The sequence below is a fragment of the Garra rufa genome, chromosome 8 (assembly GCF_049309525.1).
Source record: "Garra rufa chromosome 8, GarRuf1.0, whole genome shotgun sequence".
Taxonomy (NCBI): domain Eukaryota; kingdom Metazoa; phylum Chordata; class Actinopteri; order Cypriniformes; family Cyprinidae; genus Garra; species Garra rufa.
This window is the reverse complement of record NC_133368.1, coordinates 9,493,577-9,509,451: the sequence shown is the minus strand read 5'-3', so window position 1 is coordinate 9,509,451 and position 15,875 is coordinate 9,493,577. Positions and strand designations below refer to the sequence as shown.

Sequence of the window (15,875 nt, the reverse complement as noted above, 5' to 3'; positions counted from 1 at the left end):
GCCACCGAATACATTCAAAAAAATTGTAATTGCGAGTTCACATCTTGCAGTTCAGAGTGACTGAATTGTCTTAACAATTCTGTCTTTATTTCTCACAAACGAGTTTATATCTCACAATTCTGAGAAGAACATTAAAATTAGCAAGTTATAAAGTCAAAATTGTGAGATGTAAACTTGAAATTCTGAGAATAAAAGTCAATTGCCGCACATAAACTTGAAATTCTCCGAAAAAAGTTAAAAACTCAAAATTCTGACTTAATTTCTCGCAATTTTAAGTTAATTTTTTTGCAATTCTGACTTTGAGTTTTGTTTGTAAGTAAAGTCAGAAGCGCAAGTTTATATCTCACAATTCTGACTTTAAAACCGGACTTTATTCACAATTGTGAGTTTATATCTCACAATTCTGAGGAAAAAGTGTCAGAACTGCAAGTATATCTCACAATTCTGACTTTATTTCTTGCAATGTCAAGTTTATATCTCAAAATTCTGAGCAAAAAAATAATAATAATTTGTGAGTTAAGTCAGAATTGTGAAATATAAACTCGTAATTGAGAAAATATCAGTCTTTTTTCTTTCAGAGCCTGACTTTATTCACAATTGTGAAAAAAGTCAGAATTAAGACATATTAACTGCAGTATTTCTCACAATCCTGCTTTTATTTCTTGCAAGTTCAAGTTAATATCTCACAATTCTGACTTTATTTTTTGCAATTCTTACTTTATTTCTCACAATCTTGAGTTTATATCTCACAGTTCTGACATTCTGACTTTATTTCTCGCAATGTCAAGTTTAGTCAGAATTGTGAGATATAAACTTGCAATTCTGAGAAAATATCAGTCTTTTTTTCACGCTGTGAAGCATGAAGAGTGCCTTAAACAACCGTAACCTTGGTGAAATCATTATAATGTACAGTTGCTTTTATAAAATGCTGCTAATATGATAAAAGACATCATTAATACAAAATTATATTTCAGATTAAACTATTCTAATAAGTAGTGCAGTTCATTAGTTAGTGACATGTAGTGAAATTTATGTATGTTCATATTTCACTCTCATAGGGAGATCCAGGTGGTATTATTGGAACACCCATCCCACAAAAAGGAGACAAGGGCTTGCCAGGACAACCCGGTTCACCAGTAAGGATTTTAATGCACCTTTTTGTGTTCATGTTGAAAATATGTATTTACTTGTGATATCTTCTTGTCTGTTGTATATGGTAACATGTTCCATTGTTTCCAAACTCTCTGATTCTCTTTTCTTTTTCAGGGACTAAAAGGAAATTTTGGACAACAAGGGCCAATTGGCCCACCAGGACCAATGGGACCTCCTGTGAGTCTGAATATCTAAAACAAATTATAGCCCAAGGCAGAATTAACCAACACTGGTGAATTGTCACCTGAATCTCACATCATGCAATTTTTCTTTGAAGGGAAGGACTGGTGAAGCTGGCCAAAAGGGAGAGCCGGTAACTGTTCGATTCATCTGAAAAATTTTGAATATATAATAACATTTGGGTCTAGACTTACTGAAATGACAAGAGTCTGTCTTAACTGTCCTTATTGTAGGGTGACAAGCTGACGTTTGTTGGTGAGAAAGGACAAAAGGTGAGGAACATATAGTGCAAATGCTTCAGCTAGGCACCCCACCTGTTGAATCATGAACAGCATCTTTACTGGTTTAGCCTCACAGATTATTACAATCATTTTATGTTTCTTTTTTCAGGGAGAAAGAGGTTTAAACGGTCCCCCTGGTCCACCAGGAAGACCAGAGGAACATGAAAGCCCTGGCACAACAATTTATATTCCTGGACAACCGGTATGGTATCATCAAATTTTTATATGTGGTTTAAGTGTTCAGATTTTGGGGGCCTATCATCTAGGTTACATTGTTAAGTCCTCCATGTGTCTTGTATATTTTCTAGGGTGAAATAGGCTCTAAAGGAGAGAAAGGAGAAAGAGTAAGTGGCAGCACAAAATTGTGGAAATTGTGTGGTAGAAAATGTGGATAGTAATAATTAATTTTGCCTTTGCCCTCATTACCAAGGGTTTTTGTGCATCACATCAACATGGAATTAAAGGTGAACAAGGACCACCAGGACCAATCGTAAGTGACCTGTACAAGAACACAACTAAATATTTACTTACGTAATACATTTATCATAAATCAGTCAGCTTTAACTCATACATTCAACAGGGTCTAAATTTCATACACCACTGCTTGTCTAAATTAATAAGAGCTTTTTCCTTATAAATTATAAAATCAGCATAAGTTAAGTCAAATGTTAATCTGAAGAAAATTTTAGTAGTTTGAGAATGCTGTGGTATTTGCTTTGTCCCACTTTTGTTTTAGACAGCAGCAGTCAAGCTGCATAAACTTCACAAGTTTGCATAAAACCTGACGATCATATTCATAGAGCATCTTGAACATTTAACCGTCTGTTCAAAGTGCCATATTATCAATGTCATCAATGTTACATTGCACTATTTCAAGGTTAATAATCAGTCGTAAATAACTATTCATTAAAGCCATTAGGGGGTAGACCGATTATCGGCCTGGCCGATATCAAGCATTTTTATGGTTATTGGTATTGGTGTCATTTTCAAAACCAATTTGCTAATAAAATAATTTAAAAGCATTTACATTTTTTTTTTTTGTCAGAGCCCTTGTCGTTCTTAATTTTCACATTAATTTTCATTTTTCAGATATATATCGGATTAAAATATCGGTTATCGGTCTACTTGACCTGTAATAATCATTTTTGATTCGACCCTGAAAACCCGTAAAAGCCATAATGATTGTTAACCTACTATCACATCATATGATAATATTTTATGTATTATGTGAAATCTGAGCCTCACATTTTATGTTTTCAAAGGGGAAACCAGGGAAAGATGGACAGAGTGGAGAAAAGGTATGGTGATCCTAAACAATGACTTCAGATCTCATCGGCAATGCAGATACCTGTTAAATTTGATTATAGTTAGCCATACACTCTTATTTCAAATACTCTGATTACATTGAATGAGATTCTTTTTGAATCCCTTTGATTGTGATAGGGGGATCGGGGCTTCTCTGGTACTCCTGGCTTTGATGGCTTAAAGGTAAAAAATCCTTTTTGAAGGACTGTGCTGTACCTCAAGACATAAAGTGCATTGCTGTACATTATTTATATTATGACTTTTGTTCATGTTAGGGGGACAAAGGAGAAAGAGGGCCACCAGCGTTTGTAAGTGGATATCCAACTCCATAAAAAACTTAGATAATACCTGCTGTACTGAAACTCTACTGAAGACTAACAAAGCCACACACTACTTCTGCACCTGATTCACTTAGACCATTGTTATGAATGGGTAGTCACTTATGTTAATACTTATTTTACAGGGTGGTGGTCGTCCTGGCCCTCCTGGTCCTCCTGGTCCCCCTGGAGCAGAAGGAGAGACAGGTGATGGCTGCATAATGTCTTGTCAGTATCTGGTTGTCCTGTCAAATTCTGCAGCGTCTTTATCTGTTCATCTGTTTTCTTTGTTTATCAGGTTATCCAGGAGAGCGTGGAGATCCTGGTCCCCCAGGTGAGAAAAGCACACTCTGATAAAGTGTTGGGTAGAATTAGGTCAGCATAATGTGGTAGTTCAAAATGATGATTATTTCCTTCATGATCATGGTTTACTGCAGGGAGGTATATTCCTGGTCCTCCTGGACCTCCCGGCTTCCCTGGCGAGATTGGCCAGAAGGGAGATAAAGGAGCTGATGGACTGTCTCTTGAAGGTGCAAGAGGAGCTGATGGACAACCTGGCCCCCCTGGACCACCAGGGCCAATCAGTAAGAACATAAAACACAAATAAATGCCAGGTTCTGTCATAAAACTCTACATGGGTCATTGATGCAAATTGATGATAATCACAGCATTAAATTAATAAAATTAAGCACAAGCTGAGTGGTTCATGTTACATACGTAGCCAATGAGTTTACTGCTTTACATTTAAATGGCTGGTTAGCATTCACTAGAGCATTTCACAACAATCTTTCAGAGTTTCTCTGAAACCCTCTACCTCCCCAGCTCCACCTGTATTAATCTGCTATATGTTATTATATATGATATTTGTGCAGCAGCAGTATGTCTTAAATATTCATAGCAGCGTATCAGCATATGTATTGGCAGTAGCAAGCTCCTGTACTTGCTTTGCAGCAATAACCAACAGCAGCAGCAATTTAGCAGCTTAGCAGATCTATTCCGACAAGACTAAATACATTAACATTGTTATATTTATTAGCTTGCTAAAATCTTCAGAGAGTTATGATTTTTTTGTGACCAATTAATTTTTCGAAAGAGACTTTAAAATTCATATTCACTAATTATGTTGGGCTTCTTGTGAGATTCTTGTGTGGTTCCTTTGATTGTTCATTATGAAGTGTCATTGGCATAGTTATTTCTATTTTAGATGAAGACTGTAATATTCAAAAAGGACCTCCAGGCCCTCCTGGACCTAATGGATTGCAAGGAGAGATCGGACAGAAAGGTGAGGAGATCATTCAGTCATCCATTTGTTTACTGTAGTTTTGGTTTCTTCAAAACTGGTTCTGAGTTTTTCTGCTCTTTCAGGTGACCAAGGTGAAACATGCACAGAGTGCAATGCTTTCGGGCCACCAGGTTTGCCTGGTCCTCCAGGGCCAAAGGGTCAGCAAGGTGAGAAGCAAGGCTTTGTCTAGGTTTATTTGTTCTTTCTGAGATTATGCATCATGCTGGATGTTTTTATTGTAGGTTTTCCTGGACTAGCGGGAAGTAAAGGAGAGAAGGGTTTGACAGGACCTCCTGGGCCTTCTGGAACTCCTGTATGTACATTTTTCATTCTTGTTTAACATTTATTACTTAGTATGCCCACTTTATGTGGCACCCAAAAACACTGGATACAAATGCATCAGTAGTGGACTTTACCCACTATAAATGTGTATGTAAACACTATCAATTTTACCATTCTTCTTGCTTTTCCTTGAACTTTAGGGTCAAGATGGCTCTCCAGGTTTAATGGGTGCCCCTGGTGCTCACGGTGAGCCTGGTGATATCTTTGTGGCTCCAGGGTTGAAAGGAGATAAAGGTTTTCCTGGTACTACTGGAGACAGAGGATTCCCAGGTGTTGATGGGCTCCCAGGAAAAGATGGCCAGCCAGGGCAACCTGGAGCCAAGGGAGAGCCTGTGAGTAAAGAGTCAGAGAGATTTGACAAAACAGACTTGACAAATAGCTGAATCCACTTTTGTATCTAATTTACAGTGTATCTGAATCCCACTGCCTATACTGCAATGTTTTCTTAACCATGGAATATCTGCATAAATCTTGTTTCTGTGATTAGGCTAGATTTGGTATTAAGGGTGATCGTGGCCTGGATGGAGATCGTGGTCTTCCCGGCCCTCCTGGTGAAAGAGGTCCCCCAGGTCTTCCAGGCATAGGTCTACCAGGTGAACCTGGTGACAAAGGCTCAGCAGGTTTCCCTGGTGCACCAGGAAGGCCAGGATTACCAGGTCAGTGGTTTAGACTAAAATGTGCTTATCAACTGGTTGTCATCATTCTGCTCTAATAATAATCGCTAGCTCAAATATCTTTGTAGGAGCTAAAGGTGAAGCTGGTAAAGTGGTGAGTTTTCCTGGACCTGAGGGTGCCCCAGGGCCTCGTGGAGAGACTGGCAGACCTGGTCTTCAAGGTAAATTCAGGTTATGCTAATGTGTCATTGTGCTTGAGAACTGGACTGTTGTGTTGACATCTTTATCACTTTATCACTCAGGTGACAGAGGTCTTCCAGGTGAACGTGGAATTCCAGGATTCCCAGGAGATAAAGGTGACTCTGGACTGTCAGGAATCGGCCTCCCTGGGCCCCCTGGGCCAAAAGGCAAGTGCAATATAGTATCTATAATGACTCGTTTCCACCGCACAGCGCAGTTTAGTACAGTTCAGTACGAGGATTACTTGCGCATAAATTATGCTAAATTGTGTTTAAATTATGTCAAATTATGTTTCAATTATGCAATCTAAATTGTAACACCTTTTAACTATCCATCTTTCCCTCTTATAGGACACTCTGGGATTCCAGGTCCTGCTGGGATTCCAGGAGAGCCTGGTCGACCAGGTCAGGATGGCTTGCCTGGTCGTTCAGGGACACCTGGGCAAAAAGTATGATGGTGGATGTCATTTGGACTTTTTCATGTATTATGGTTTTATAGAAATGGGTAAGAAATTATGTCACTTTTTCATTGACTCTAAACTGTATCATAAATAGGGTGAACCTGGCAGAGGTCTTCCTGGTCCTAAAGGTGCCACAGGTCAGCCAGGAGTGCCAGGATTTCCAGGGGAGAAGGGTAATCCTGGAATGCCAGGGGTTCCTGGAACTGAGGGACGTACTGGGCCACCTGGACTACAGGGAACCAAAGGTACATCTACTATGTTGGATTCTCATAATACTTTTCAATAGATTACTTACCAGATGTTCAGAAAGTACTTTCTTTAGAACTGTCAAAGGAACTTTTATCAGATGCTTTTGTTCATTGTAATTGAGTTTGGAAGCAAAAGAGTGAAAACTGAGCATTTAAAAAATATCCTGGTGGTTTTACTGATGCATTGTCAAATGCAGAAAAAAAAATTGTTGTGGCTTTACAAAACTTAACTAGGTGAACTTATAAGTACAAGAACTAAGGACAATGCTCCTAGGTTCCAGTCTCATTTCAGGTTATTTTCTCCTGGGTAAAGACTGACTGAAGGATAATTTCTGGATAATTTGCATAGATTGTATTGTGCATGCTTGATGGACAATAGGGCATTGCAATGCACCTTATAATGACAAGCACCTTGACAAGGAACCTTCAGATCTTCTTAATGTTATGTGGAGATCAATATACTGTATAAGATATGATCCATGCCAAACACTTTCCTTAGGTTCCTGGCTGGTGTTAGTGTTTTCAAACTGGCAAGGCATTCAGAGTTTCTTGGGGTGTTGAAAGCCAGGTAGAACAATTTGTTGTTGTTGTTTTATATTAATTTGCCTGAGTTAGAAATCAAACAAAGCACAGTTTCTTTGATGGCTAGTTCAGACAGGAGGAGCTATTCTTTTAAGGAGGGTGTCAGACAATGATTTTAATTCCTCAATTGTTTCTCCTCAAACCAGGAGTGTTGGAAAAATGGCTTGCAAGAAATCAAATGGAATGGGTTCAGGGGGTATAATAACATTCAATTTATTTTTATTCTTGCAGGTAGTGCCGGACCTCCTGGAGCTCGTGGTGTTGGGGGGCCACCAGGTCCTCCAGGGCTTGGAGAACCTGGACCACCTGGACCAATGGGGCCATCTGGAGGCCCTGGACCACTTGGTAGGTTTTTCAACTGATTATCACCAACAAAGGTGTACAGTGCATTTACACATATTTCTATATGTTCAGATCTTACATGGTTTGTAACAAGCCTTGATGATGTCCTAGGTCAGATCGGTATAAAGGGTGAGAAAGGTTTTCAAGGCCTACCTGGTTTAGACATGCCTGGCCCTCCAGGAGACAGGGGTAGCCCTGGTGTCCCAGGTCTACCAGGATCTAAGGGTTTGCCAGGAGAACAAGGACCTCCAGGAAGAGATGGCTTCCCTGGTGAACGTGGTGAGTGCTTCTTGACACCCATTATTCCTGGGTTCTCCTTGCTCATGCTTGTTTACCTTAAGCTGATTTATATTTTTATGGGTGGGGTTTTCAGGTTCAAAAGGAGAAATTGGAATCATGGGAATGACAGGACCCCCTGGACCTTTCGGTCCTGTTGGAAACCCCGGAGAACCTGGCCAAAAAGGTATTAGAACACACATTTAAAACAATTAAATAAATAATATACTGTTATCTTACATTGACAGCGGCACATTTAGAGTTGCATTAGCTACATTTTCATGATGTTGTTTTGTCACTTTCAGGTGACCCTGGTTTTATTGGGGTCAGGGGAGAGTTTGGTGATCCAGGTCCCAAGGGCGAGAGAGGAGAGCAGGGTCTACAGGGGCCACCTGGAAACATGAGTGATGTTGATATGGAGCACATGAAAGGGGAGAAAGGAGACAGTGGAGACAGAGGTACAGAGAGACAAATATACTGCCAGACATTTTTTATGTTTTGAAGATTTTGTAAACCGTGTAAAAGAAGCGCACATTTCTGGAATGTTGACTTCCATTGTTGGCTGGTTGCCATCATGCTGATTTTAACTTTGTCTATCAGGTGATCCTGGTCCTACTGGATCAAAGGGCTTTCCTGGAACACCTGGAGACCCTGGAATGCCAGGAAAAGATGGAATGCCAGGTTCACCTGGACAACCAGGTTGGTTCCCAGACAATAATCTGAACTCATATTAAAATTATTCTAGATGTTAAGTAACAATAATGGTTCAATAATGTTATTATGAGGACATTTTTTGATTACTGTGGTGTCACTGCAGGTGATAAAGGAGACCCTGGAGTCCCCGGGGAGCCAGGAAGCACTGGAGAACCTGGAGACCCAGGTCCAAGAGGAGACATGGGATACCCAGGTAAATATAGTGCTCTCCATTTCTGCATGTGAACCATGGTTGTTGCTCTATGTAAGCTATTGTGTTTAATGTGAATAATTCTGCTAATGTTGTTTATGTCGTTTGATTGACTTTTTAGTAAACATTTTCTGTTTTTTTAGGTTCAATGGGGCCAAAAGGCATTAAAGGTGTTGGTGGGTCACCGGGTCACCCTGGATTTAAGGGTTCTGATGGCATCAAAGGAGATAAAGGAGACCCAGGTGCAGAAGGAATAGGAATCCCTGGTCCCCCTGGAGCAAAGGTTTGAGTTGTTTTAGAAGTATAAACATCAATTCTAAAAATTTGTACATTAACAGTACAGTCTTGCTTCGTCTCATATCACACTTATATTATACTTACAGGGTAATGTTGGTGCTCCTGGATTCCCTGGTGAGCCTGGATTGAAGGGACAAAAGGGTACAATGGGCATCCCAGGATCTCCTGGAAGTCAAGGACCTAAAGGAGATACAGGACTGATTGGTTACCCAGGCCAGTGCTATTAACACATTGGGACAATAATATGATAATTTATTATAATACACTGTACCAATCATAACATTTCCTGAGCAGGCAGTCCAGGGAAACCAGGTGAGAAAGGTGTCAGTGGGTTGCCGGGGTCTCCAGGAGATCCTGGGTTTCAAGGACGTCCAGGTAGGTCAAAGTTAATTGAAAAAAAGCTTCAAATGGGCCAAATACATTTAGTGGTGAAAATCCTAATAATTATTTTTGACTAGGTGAGCCTGGTCTACAGGGTCCACCAGGCCAGCCTGGGGAGAAAGGCGAACCAGGGGTAGATGGCATTCCTGGATTCGTTGGAGAGAGAGGAGAACCCGGTAAGATTATGTAGCCCTAAAAGTGAAGAGTAGCTCCAAAAAGAAAATCATGCTAATTTAAAGTGCCTTAGAGTAATGCACATATCTCGGACTCTTAAAGATCCACTGAAGTGCTTTGAAACATGCAGCAGTATTTTATGTGTTGATGCCATTTAAAACTGACACAGAAAGACAGGACGGGGCATATCAAGCAGTCCCACCCATTTTAAAAAATAGCCAATAGCGTTTCATTTATATTACATCTTGGGCCAGAGCCATTAAGCTTGAAAAAAAAAGCTGCATTTAACACAGCATTACAGTCACAATCTCATCCATATCGGCATAAAATATAGCATTCTTCCCTAAACCATATCCATTAAAGGGCTTTGCGCACAACCTTTTATCACAGCAATCATATGACAGTCTCTAATGCCGCATTCCTAGGCAACCAGTTACCCGTGTTTTTCCAACCTTCTACCCGTGAAAATGCACTTGGAGCAGCAGTCAAACCTGTGACTTCCCATCCGTGAACTCATACTAGATCGATGTACTCCCAGTTCCGAGTTCTGACATAACATAGCCCACAAAACAACAATGTTAGCCCCTACGGGTGCAGTGTTTATGCAAGTGGTACACGGTGGAAAAATAGAGCTTAGGACAATAAAACATTGCAATCAAATTAATAATAAAATAGAATTTATATAACTGCGCCCAGGCAGTTTCGCGTGACTTGCTAGTAATCAAGTTTTTTATCAATTTTTTTACTTGTTTTTTTTAATTTATTTTAAAAAATTACCCTCTAGCATTCTGTATTCTTTTTTTTATTTATTTTCAAATTGTTTTCTTTTTATTTATTTAAAAAAATAAAAAATTACCCTCCATCACTATCATTCTCTGTTCTCTTTCTATTCTTTTTACTTGTTTATTTTTAATCTATGAAAAAATGACACTGTAGCACGAGCATTCTCTATTCTTTATTTCAATTTTTTTCAACTTTTCTTTTATATTTATAAAAAAAATTACCCTCTAACACTAACACCGTGTCTACACCGGACGTGACAGTTGTCGCGCCACGTCGCGCCGTGCCGCAACAGCTAAAGTCTGTCTACACTGGACGCGACAAAGCGACCGTTGCAAATCATTTAAACTTTGTGTGAGCACGTCACAAATAGAACGCGGCAGCAGATTACTGTCAGGGATTTGCCGTGTCGCGCCGCGCCACGTCCAGTGTAGACAGCATAATAGGTTCTAATGTATTTTGTCGCGTCGTGCCGCGCCGTGCTGCTTGCATCCGGTGTAGACATGGTGTAACGTTCTCTATTCTCTCTCTATTCTTATTTATTAAAATGACCCTATAGCACTAGCGTTCTCTATTATTTTTCATTTTTTTTTACCTTTTTTCATTTTATTTATTAAAAACGACCCTCTAACACTAATGTTCTCTATTATTTTTAAATTGTTTGACCTTTTTCTTTTTATTATTAAAAATGACCCTCTAACACTAACATTCTCTATTCTTTTTCTATTTTTTTTATTAAAAAATAAAATGGACCCTCCAACATTAACGTTCTCTATTCTCTTTCTATTCCATTTACTTATTTTCTTTTTTATTTATTATTAAAAAACATGTTATATTTACTGCGTTAGACTAAACAATACTTGTAACAGCATATCTTTTTCTATTTTTTCAACTTTTTTGTTTTATATTTATTAAAAAATGACTCTTTAACACTAACATTTTCTTTCTATTCTGTCTACTTTTTAAAATGTATTTTTTTTTACTTTTTATTTATTAAAAATGATCTTCTAACACTAGCTTTCTGTGTTCTTTTTCTATTTTTTCAACTTGTTTTCTTTTTATTTATTACAATTTTTTTTTAATTACCCTCCAACACTAGCGTTCTCTATTCTCTTTCTATTCTGTTTACCTGTTTTCTTTATTATTTATTATTATTATTTATTTTTTTTACATTTACTGTGTTAGACTAAATGATATTTGTCACAGCACTTACATATCATTGCTAAATGTAAATGTAAATAAATCTTGAATACATTTTAGTACACAAGTAACTGATTAATTTGTAAAAAAAAAAAATATTTAAATGCCATTTTTAGCCATCAAATTTGGGCATAAGCTCTGTTTGTGAGACCCAGCTGTTTCTCTTCTTCAGGTATACCTGGTAAAGGATTTCCAGGAACCCGTGGAGAATCTGGCAGCAAAGGTCAGAATCATATATCACATATATCAAGGACTAGGAGGTCTACTTCAAATAAATACAGTGTATAATTTGAGGATAGTTTAGTGTAAAAGTAACTAAATTACATGAATTATTCTACTTAACACCATACAGGTGACAAAGGCAACCCTGGTCTTCCTGGTATTCCTGGGAGTCCAGGTATTCCTGGAACTAAAGGTGATAAGGGTCTGCCAGGATTCCCAGGGGACCAAGGACGGCCTGGAGAGAGAGGACTTTCAGGAGAATCCATGGAGGGTCCTAAAGGGGACAGTGGAGCACAGGGAGAGCCAGGAGAAAAAGGTGAATCCTTAACACCTCACCATACAGGACATTCTGTCACAAAATATTTCTCTTATTAGTATTCTAACAATTTAAGAGTGTCAATATGGTTATAAAATGCACTTGTCACTCCTGTACTCCAAAGAACTGAGTGAGAACTGTATAAAAAACAGGACTGAAAGATGTGTTCTACTGAATGCGGCCCACGTCATCTTACACTCACATCCCATTTTTACCACAGGCGCGACTGGTTATCCAGGCCCACCTGGCATTCCAGGCAGTGTTGGAGCTAAAGGAGATAAGGGTGATGTGGGCTTCCCTGGGCCACAAGGCTCTCAAGGATATAAAGGGGACAAAGGTTTCTTTGGTGCTCCTGTACGTTTGTTAAGGCTTCATTTTCTAAAATAAAAATTGTGTTTAAAAATGACAGTCATCATTTAATACAGCTGTGCTCTTTAGGGTGAGCCTGGATTGCCTGGTTATAATGGACCAAAGGGTGAGATGGGACCACAGGGTGTTCCTGGTTTCCCTGGTAAGATTCAAGACAGACAGAATATTGCAGTGCATTTTTGTGTTTATGCTTCATATTTATAAAATGAAATGCTTGATAGAGATGGTAGATTGAGTGGCTATGTCTTTCCAGGTACAAAGGGTGACAGAGGGGTGATTGGTCCTAAGGGTGACGGAGGTGACAGAGGATTCCCAGGTCTCAAAGGTATGAACAACAACAAAAAAATGTCTTTGCTATAATATAATAAATAGACAGTTCAGGTCTGAATGCTCTATTGTAATATCCATTTCTGCTTTTAACATTTTAATTTAAGGAAGCGAAGGCCCTCCTGGACCCCCTGGTCCACACACATTTATAAAGGGAGATCCTGGTCTTCCAGGACCTCAGGGTCCCCCAGGTCTACTTGGAATCCAAGGCTTCCCTGGAGCAAAAGGACAACAAGGTGAGTGTTTAAAATATCTGAACTTACAAGTTTATGAAAACAGTCAATTACCATCTTTTAACACACAACCACCCTCCTAGGTTTGATGGGAGCTCAGGGTATAAAAGGATCTGATGGGACACCTGGCTATAATGGACATCCCGGGGCCAAAGGAGAGCCTGGACAAACTGGACCCTCTGGTTGGTGCACAAACACACAAAATATTAACAGATATTACTCATATATCTCAGACAGAAGCACATTTCTTGCTGATCCCAATTTTATTTCCTTTTTTTCTGTAGGCCCCAGAGGGTACCCTGGACCTCCAGGGCCTAGTGGTATCCCAGGTCACATCGGGCCCCCTGGTCCTTCCTCAATGGACCACGGCTTCCTTGTAACCCGCCACAGTCAGAGTGTTGATGTTCCAGCATGTCCAGGGGGAACGACACCGATCTATGATGGATATTCGCTGCTTTATGTCCAGGGGAATGAGAGGTCACATGGACAAGACCTTGGTTAGCATGGCAGCCACACACGGATCACGTATTTATTATAAAATGATAATCAAAGTTATAGAATCTCCAACATTCTGCTCTGTTTACCCAATAGGTACAGCTGGTAGCTGCCTAAGGAAGTTCAGCCCAATGCCTTTCCTCTTCTGCAACATCAACAATGTATGTAACTTTGCTTCTCGTAATGACTATTCCTACTGGCTTACCTCTCCCGAGCCTATGCCCATGAGCATGGCCCCCATAACCGGTGAGAGCATCAAACCCTTCATCAGCAGGTTTGTGATCTTTCAGGAATCATTTGATATTTCCGTAAGTTACAATTTCTCGTCTTTCTAATGTGCATGCATGTTTTCCTGTTACAGGTGTGCAGTTTGTGAGGCTCCTGCTATGGTCATAGCTGTGCACAGTCAGACCATCCAGATCCCAGCCTGCCCTCGTGGTTGGGCTTCTCTCTGGATTGGATACTCTTTCGTCATGGTGAGGAGACTAAAGAAGCATTGTTTAGGACTGCATATTATATCAAAATAAAATCGGTACGGCAATATGTGATAGTCAGATGGCTAAGGCAGTTCAGAGCACCTTGGTTCATTTACTGTGATTTGAGCCATGGAAACACTGTATTACGAGCTGCACGCGTATTAATGAACACAGTGCTACACTTCATTTTGAAACTGCCAGCACATATCTTTATTTGCCTGCAAATGGCCAAAATAAGACCTCAGTTTTTTAAAGGGAACCCTGAGTATTAAGACTTGTATGGATTAATGTAACATAAAAGTTGTCTTTTATTGTAATACGTAGTAGAAAACCCATGAAAGATGTAAGTTAATTTAAAAAAAATTTTTTTGGACTATGGGACACCATTATTTTAGTGATGTAAAATGGTTGCACTTGGTGAGCTACTGCCGCTACCTGTTGCTATTTTTACCGCAATACAACTCGGAAAATTAAATACTGATACGATGCCACATTGTGCGACTTTTGGTTGTAATTTTCAGTCGAAGGACACAGGAGAGATTATGCAAATTTTCACAGGTTTCCTAGCGATGAGAAGAGGAGAAAAGAATGGGGTATATATTTATGAATAAAACTTCCTAAAGACCCACATCTTTGTTCTTTCCACTTTAGCCTTGATGCCTTTGAGGCTTTTAGTAGATCACTGCTACTGAAAGAGCCTACAAATGGCAGAGACAAGGAATGCTAGATGCCATCCCGGCAGGATGTAAACATGCCAACATTTGTCATGACGCCTCAGCTACTGAAGGAGTTTCTTAGCGTGGATTTCACTTGATATCCAGGGCATTTAGACTCCTTGTTGAGAAAAAAATCGATGGCACGGCATAAGGTTTAAGCCTACGCTCATATCCTTCGTGACCTCAATGCTCTCTAATTAGTTGTGGTCTTGTATTAGTATTTAAAGTTGTGATGCGATAAAAATAGCAACAGGTTGCGGCAGAAACTCACTCAGTGCAACCATTTCATGTCAAAATAATGGCACCATAGTCCAAAATATGCATAAAACAATGTGGATCTTTTAAATAACGTAAATCTTTTGTGGGTTTTCTACTACATATTTCAGTAAGAGACATCATTAAGCCATACAAGTCTAAATACCTGTGGATACCTTTAATAAAAATAAAGAAATTATGACAGGTATATTAGTATTATAATTTCACAGTTATACTATAAAATAAACATTTGATATATGATGATTGATATATGATACTTATTATTATTAAATGTGGACTATGAAAACTCAAACACAAAGGGATATTTTAACTCACTTTATGGTTAATGAAAATGGCTAATACTATATATAAATAGTATATACCTTAAAGTCATTTTTCAGCTTACTCAGCCAGCCCTGTCAACCAGTACACTAAGGTTGTCACTGTATCACCAAATAAACACTGACATGAAGCCAAATCTGTTTGCTGTCAGAATTTTCAGTGAAAATTGTATGAAAATGTGAAGATGTGACTAGTGTAAAGGTCTGACGCTGTCTCTTTGTGTAACAGCACACTAGTGCTGGTGCTGAGGGCTCTGGTCAGGCTTTGGCCTCTCCGGGTTCTTGTCTGGAAGAGTTCCGCTCGGCTCCCTTCATCGAGTGTCACGGTCGCGGCACCTGCAACTACTACGCTAATTCCTACAGCTTCTGGTTAGCCACCATAGAGGACAGCGATATGTTTACGTAAGCTTTTACACACTTCTTCTTGAGTATTTATTAATTATTGAGCTTGCATGTAGTTTCTTACTATTTTTTTCTTTAGTTTGACACATATCATATACTAAAGCTGATTTGTTTAGTTGAAATATTTAAGATATATGGGCTATTCAACAGAATTGGTGAAAATTATGTATGCAAATTGTATAATTTCCAAGGTACTGTTACACCCGGCTCAATGATGTAACATTAAGGGAGACGACACGGCGGGATAAAGTCAAACATAATATTTATTATAACAAAATTAAAATAAACATAATCAAAACATCAGTATCAGTAGGTTCAATCAGTGTGGAAAGCGAATGAATGGATGCAGTAAGTGTTGTCAGTAGT

General features: G+C 39.2%; 1 protein-coding gene across 1 annotated transcript in view; it reads left to right on the top strand.

The window, feature by feature from the left end:
- Positions 1 to 15,513, top strand: part of col4a1 (collagen, type IV, alpha 1) — a 58,616-nt gene extending 43,103 nt beyond the window's left edge. The window contains exons 9-51 of the mRNA XM_073845828.1: positions 1,059 to 1,136; positions 1,267 to 1,329; positions 1,430 to 1,465; positions 1,566 to 1,604; positions 1,723 to 1,815; positions 1,922 to 1,957; positions 2,044 to 2,103; positions 2,876 to 2,911; positions 3,057 to 3,101; positions 3,194 to 3,226; positions 3,382 to 3,442; positions 3,534 to 3,569; positions 3,673 to 3,819; positions 4,440 to 4,517; positions 4,601 to 4,684; positions 4,760 to 4,830; positions 5,000 to 5,191; positions 5,347 to 5,515; positions 5,602 to 5,694; positions 5,776 to 5,880; positions 6,064 to 6,161; positions 6,268 to 6,418; positions 7,235 to 7,348; positions 7,457 to 7,624; positions 7,719 to 7,808; positions 7,927 to 8,079; positions 8,222 to 8,320; positions 8,439 to 8,528; positions 8,669 to 8,808; positions 8,909 to 9,035; positions 9,117 to 9,197; positions 9,281 to 9,379; positions 11,530 to 11,580; positions 11,710 to 11,895; positions 12,116 to 12,249; positions 12,334 to 12,406; positions 12,518 to 12,589; positions 12,699 to 12,827; positions 12,908 to 13,006; positions 13,109 to 13,321; positions 13,416 to 13,593; positions 13,681 to 13,795; positions 15,337 to 15,513. Coding sequence (XP_073701929.1) covers positions 1,059 to 1,136; positions 1,267 to 1,329; positions 1,430 to 1,465; positions 1,566 to 1,604; positions 1,723 to 1,815; positions 1,922 to 1,957; positions 2,044 to 2,103; positions 2,876 to 2,911; positions 3,057 to 3,101; positions 3,194 to 3,226; positions 3,382 to 3,442; positions 3,534 to 3,569; positions 3,673 to 3,819; positions 4,440 to 4,517; positions 4,601 to 4,684; positions 4,760 to 4,830; positions 5,000 to 5,191; positions 5,347 to 5,515; positions 5,602 to 5,694; positions 5,776 to 5,880; positions 6,064 to 6,161; positions 6,268 to 6,418; positions 7,235 to 7,348; positions 7,457 to 7,624; positions 7,719 to 7,808; positions 7,927 to 8,079; positions 8,222 to 8,320; positions 8,439 to 8,528; positions 8,669 to 8,808; positions 8,909 to 9,035; positions 9,117 to 9,197; positions 9,281 to 9,379; positions 11,530 to 11,580; positions 11,710 to 11,895; positions 12,116 to 12,249; positions 12,334 to 12,406; positions 12,518 to 12,589; positions 12,699 to 12,827; positions 12,908 to 13,006; positions 13,109 to 13,321; positions 13,416 to 13,593; positions 13,681 to 13,795; positions 15,337 to 15,513 — 4,392 coding nt within the window. The remainder of the gene's footprint in view (positions 1 to 1,058; positions 1,137 to 1,266; positions 1,330 to 1,429; positions 1,466 to 1,565; positions 1,605 to 1,722; positions 1,816 to 1,921; positions 1,958 to 2,043; positions 2,104 to 2,875; positions 2,912 to 3,056; positions 3,102 to 3,193; positions 3,227 to 3,381; positions 3,443 to 3,533; positions 3,570 to 3,672; positions 3,820 to 4,439; positions 4,518 to 4,600; positions 4,685 to 4,759; positions 4,831 to 4,999; positions 5,192 to 5,346; positions 5,516 to 5,601; positions 5,695 to 5,775; positions 5,881 to 6,063; positions 6,162 to 6,267; positions 6,419 to 7,234; positions 7,349 to 7,456; positions 7,625 to 7,718; positions 7,809 to 7,926; positions 8,080 to 8,221; positions 8,321 to 8,438; positions 8,529 to 8,668; positions 8,809 to 8,908; positions 9,036 to 9,116; positions 9,198 to 9,280; positions 9,380 to 11,529; positions 11,581 to 11,709; positions 11,896 to 12,115; positions 12,250 to 12,333; positions 12,407 to 12,517; positions 12,590 to 12,698; positions 12,828 to 12,907; positions 13,007 to 13,108; positions 13,322 to 13,415; positions 13,594 to 13,680; positions 13,796 to 15,336) is intronic.
- Positions 15,514 to 15,875: the final 362 nt, after the last annotated feature.